At 54.3% G+C, this 4,937-nt stretch overlaps 1 protein-coding gene across 1 annotated transcript; it reads right to left on the bottom strand.

Annotated features, from left to right (window-relative positions):
- Positions 1 to 2,528: 2,528 nt before the first annotated feature.
- LOC106898997 (feather keratin Cos2-3-like) lies at positions 2,529 to 2,969 on the bottom strand. The gene has a single exon (XM_014960621.1). It carries the CDS (start codon positions 2,956 to 2,958, stop codon positions 2,656 to 2,658), a length of 303 nt encoding a protein of 100 aa, XP_014816107.1. The 5' UTR covers positions 2,959 to 2,969; the 3' UTR covers positions 2,529 to 2,655.
- Between the last annotated feature and the right edge of the window lie 1,968 nt (positions 2,970 to 4,937).

Here is a 4,937-nt window from a genome sequence, read left to right as displayed (position 1 = left end):
TCCAGTTCCCACCAGAAATGACCATCCAGGCAGGACACAACGCAACTCTGCACTGCAACTTCTCCACCACTGTTTCTTATCCCTACATCTACTGGTACCAGCAGCACCAGGGCCAATCCCCTCAGATGCTGCTGTGGGTGTACAAAGGGAAACCTCGGGTGGATTCAGGGAGGTTCTCCTCTGCAATGTTTGTGGAGACCTCCCAGGTGCTTCTGCATGTGCGGGACGCCGAGCTCCAGGACAGCGGAGCCTATTTCTGTGCACTGAGCCCACACTGGTGCCCACAGCTGGCAGCAGTGCACAGAAAGGTGGGGGTGCTCTGAGGAGCGGTTCCCTCCCTGCCACTGCTTGCATGGAGCTCAGAGCTCAGCCTGCCCAGCAGGGGCACCTGGGGCTGTGGTGAGGCTGGGCCTCTGCCTCCCCAGCCTGTGCTGCTGTGAAGCACATGCCAGTGTGACTTTTACAGCTGCCTCTAGACCAAGGGTCTTTGATGATGAAAGAGCCCAAGAAACCTGACTTCAGGCATCTCCATTGGAGGCTACACCATACAGAAGCCAAACCAGGCTTGTAAATGCCCTCTGCTTAAAATAGCTGGTACCCAGAGTGACAACTCAGGGAGTATAACCCATGACCTTGTTCTCTTCTTCCATTTGACCTCCACTGATGACCACAGTTGTCTACATGGTCCAGGACCACTATACTGTGCTGGACTTGACAGAGGCATCTTCTGCAAGCCCTGTGTCCAAGGCTTCAATGCGGTTGAGGGAAGACTGATCTGTGATTGGTGTGAGGGGGAGATGCAGCTGAATAAAGTAATGTGCCCAGCTTCAGTGCCTTCACCCACACAAAAGCTTTCTCCGTGACATCCATCAGTCTTCAAGCTATTTGGACATGGAGATGGGGCTTAAACATGGGATGAGGGTGCTTGGAAGGCTAAGTATGAGTGGGCTTATTGCTTGGAGAGGATAGGGACCTGGTGACAAATGACATCGAAAAGGCTGATATACTCAAAGCCTATTTATCCTCAGTCTTTATTGGTATGGCTTCTCCTCAGGCCTACCACATCCCCAGGCCTCCCCACATACATGAGCACAGCCAGAGAAAGAAGTACACGAGCACGATCATGCACACACCCCACTGAGAACATGGGCTCCTGACACCAGCTCTCAGCCCCTCTAGAGAGCTCCAGGCAAGTCCTTCAGACCCTACAGGTGAGGAAGGAATCAGTCACTGGCCAGTCCCATCAGCTTTAGTTGAGCTCAAGGGTTTGGCAGTGGTTCAGTCAGCTGCTGTCTGACTCCGAGACAGAGAGAAACCACAGTGGAGCCAAAGCTGGCATGGCCTTCCCAGACACAGAGCCTCTCCACCTCTCAGGTCTGTCTGTGAGAGATAATATTAAAACTAGGGAACATCGCCATTGATCCAGCCCCCTAAAGAATTCTCAAATTAGAAGCAAAAGAAAATCCAACAGCATTGGAAACTCCCACCTGACCTTGTTGATGTCCTCAAGGGTCTGGAACCAGCCCCTGCCCTTGCAAAGGGAGCGGTCCCACAGTGACACACTCATGTGGCAGCAGAAGAGATTGTGTCTGGAACAAGCCAGCCTCCCCTCAGGCTACAGACACTGAGGCTGGGACATCAGAAGGGATGGAGGAGTGAACCTGTCTCCAGACTCACTTGAAGGTAAACACCCTCTTCAAAAGGCAGAGAAATGCAGGAGCAACATGAATTTACAGAGCAGCTGAACACATGGCTTGGCTGCTCTGAAAACGCTCATGCCTTCTTTTGATATCTTCCCCGGTTTTAAGGGATGGGCCTTTTTTCCTCTGGTGTTTTGCAGGTGGTGTCACTGCCTGGAGCAAGAGGGAGCTGCCTGCAGCCTCCTCTGTCACCATGAGCTGGCTGAGTTTCTCTTGCAGCCAAGGTTCCTAATGGAAAACATTTCTTGCACATAATAATACAAGAGTGGGAGCCAAATCAATCCAATGTTTTGCACCAGGAGCTGCTGGTTTGTTTTGAGTCCCATAAGAAAGGCACTTTGCAGCCCCACGCTCACCCCCAGCCACCCCAGAGTAGCTCTGGCCACAGCAAGAGGAACAACCTTCCTCAGGAGCTCATGGGGCTTCCACCGCCTCAGGGCCTCCTGCCTTCCTGGGCATTTGTGGGCCCCTCAGCTCCATGAGATGGTCCTCAAAGGAGGAACCACTGCAAGGGTGTCCCATCCTCAAACTTCTCCTTTAATGGAGAAGGGTCTCCCTAAACCCTTCCACCCTTCCACCCCAGAGCAACACCTTTCTCCTTGGATGCTTGGAGAGTGTCCAGGGAGGGAAGGACCACATGGAGGCCAGGCTTGAATGCAGCAGAACTTTAATGAGTCCAAAGAGGGAAACAAATTCACTCCAGGTGAGGGGCACCATTCATGGAGCCCTGTTGGCAGTCAAGACTCTGTGATCCTTGACTGTGGAGTTCATGTATGATGTCTGTCTGCCTGCCCGCCCCGTACTCTGCCAAGGGAAACCAAAGCAAATGAAGAAAAGGGAGAGAAAAGCAACGCCATTCAGCTGTACTGCAAACACATCCCAAATCTCAATCCTTTGCCAGCACCATGTTCTGAGTACATCAAGGTGCCTCCCTGAGGCTTTCCCAGCATCTTTATTAGAGGAGGGACCTTCTGCCATAGTAGCGGCTGGAAATGCCAGAGAGGTCACAGCACCCAGAGGTGATGGGCACTCCATCACAGCTGAGGATGCTGCCAACTGCAGCAGAGGTGGAGGATCCCACCAGGGTGTTCTGAGGGAAGGAGCTGAGGATGGGACCGGGCAGGGTCACCACCACAGCAGGAGGCTCAATGACGACGCTGGAGTTCTGGCACTGCCTGACACAGGGCTCGTTGCAGCTGTTGGCCAGTGGGGTCGGGCCGCAGGGCCGGCAGGGCAGGCACTGGTTGTAGCGGGACATATCTCAAGTCTGGAGGTGCACCTGGGAGAGAAGAAGGGAGGAAGCAGAGCACAAGGGTGGGTGAGGAGCAGCCTGGTTACCGTGTCACAAAGGAGCCAGCTTGTGGGTGAGGAGCTGGAGTCTCAGGCAGGAGACTCACAGTCTTCATCACCCTACAAAGAGCAGCCTGGCCCACTGAGGGTTTCTCCTAGAGCATAAACCAAAAGCCCCATCAGCCAATCTCGGATTCTCTCTAAGCAGACCTTCTCCCTGCTTCCCTCTATCATGACAAGACAATGCAGACAGGAGAGAGCCAATATCAGATGAGAGGTACATCAAGAAGAGATCTCACTTTGGATGAGGGCAAAAAAGAACTTCAGACTCACCTGGTTCCCAAAGAGAAGGATGCCAGAGAAGTGGATGAGAGAGCAGGGACCTGTGCTGGCTTTTATACCTGCCCTTCATTGCTGCAGGAGCAGAGGCGCCCTTTGTAGAGGTAACAATTTTCTGACAAGCCCATCTTGAATGCAAACCATCGCAGCTAATGATATGGGCTGTGCTTTGGTTTCCAACACTGCTGCCTTTTCATTTCCAGGTTTGTGCCATGCCCATTCCACAATCAAAGCTTCTTCTGAGCACAGTGATGAAAGACCCCAGGATTTCTAGGGCAGGAATGCAGCAGTGCAAGCAGAAGAGTCAACTCAAATGCTGGGTTGATTCAGATGAAATAGCCTGGGTCATGCTGTTGGGGCTGTATGAAGTGTCCTTCTGAGGAAGATGCTCCAGCCATGGACTCTTGTGCATGAGGACCTGCCATGTCCTTCTCTTTCCTTCCCTCCTTAGCTCACCCCTATGGTCATATGTTGCTGCTTCCCCACATTTGACTCCATCAGGCAGTGGGAGAGTCAGAGAGTCCATGGATCATGATGTTCTTATGTGTCTTCTTCTCTTGTTTGTATTATAAACAGCCAGGTTTTTTGAATTCACATGGGATCATATGTTTGTGCCTGATTCCATGCTGGTGTGCCCGAGCCTGTGTTCTCGTGTGTCCCTTCTCAGTAGGGAATGTGCTGGTTATGGCTGGGATACTGTCTATGGCTCTGTCCATGGCACCACAGAGCAGCATGTTCCCAGGGTCAGCAGGAGCCCAAGTGCGGCTGAGTGGTGATGGCACAAGCCCCCTGGAGATCTGTGAAGGGAAGAGGCCCTGAAATGCAGCCCCTGCCTCCTGAGCTCTTCTTCTCCTGCCCCTATAAATCTCCTGACCATTGCAGGCCCCCAACAAGAACAGTTTCACTCCAACTTGGATCCGTAGTTGAATTCAGAGTACCAGATTATTGGGAGCTCCTCAGCATGGCTGGCAGTCTCCGCTCCCTGCCTCTCCAGGCCAGGACACAGCTGCTCTCCCCAGCTCTAGAGAGTTCAAAGGATGGGGATTGCTTTCTGGGCAAGGAGAAGGCTGAGGAATCCTGCCCACCTCCCGGTGCCCATCCCTGAGTGCATGTTTCCAATGCAGTGCCAGTGGTGCCTGGAGTGGGACACAGCCCTCTCTCAAGTCCATGTCAATGGACTTGTGCAGCCCATTGACCTGACGCTGTGTGAGGCAGGGGCTGAGACCTTGGATCAAAGAGGTACTGAATGAAAGGAACATGAAGCCTGATGTCACTCTGTTGTGAGTGGAGGGACTGACCCCGTGGCTTGCACAGGGAAAGCCAAAGAGCTGGTGACTCCGTTGCTCTTCTGCCCACAAACACCTTCATGTCCCACATTGGAATCCCGGTTTGCCCCGCGCTCCCCGGCCCGCTCTGCCTCTGGCCCGGGCGAGCCCCCGAGCGGCGCCGGCGCAGGGCTGAGCCCCGGGGCGGAGCTGGCGGCGGCGGAGAGGAGAGGAGGCGTCGGAGAGGAGGCGCGGCGGGCGGAGCAGAGAGCCGGGGCTGGCGGGGGGCAGCGAGGCGCGGGCGGCGGAGCGGCGGGATGCGGCGGGGCCGGGGCGCAGGGCT

This window comes from Calidris pugnax, unplaced genomic scaffold, assembly GCF_001431845.1.
Source record: "Calidris pugnax isolate Ruff unplaced genomic scaffold, ASM143184v1 scaffold575, whole genome shotgun sequence".
NCBI classification, from domain to species: Eukaryota; Metazoa; Chordata; class Aves; order Charadriiformes; family Scolopacidae; genus Calidris; species Calidris pugnax.
This window is presented reverse-complemented; position numbering and strand designations above follow the sequence as displayed.

Coding starts and splice junctions, on each gene's coding strand:
- LOC106898997 (XM_014960621.1), bottom strand. CDS start 2,958: ATGTCCCGCTACAACCAGTGCCTGCCCTGCCGGCCCTGCGGCCCGACC.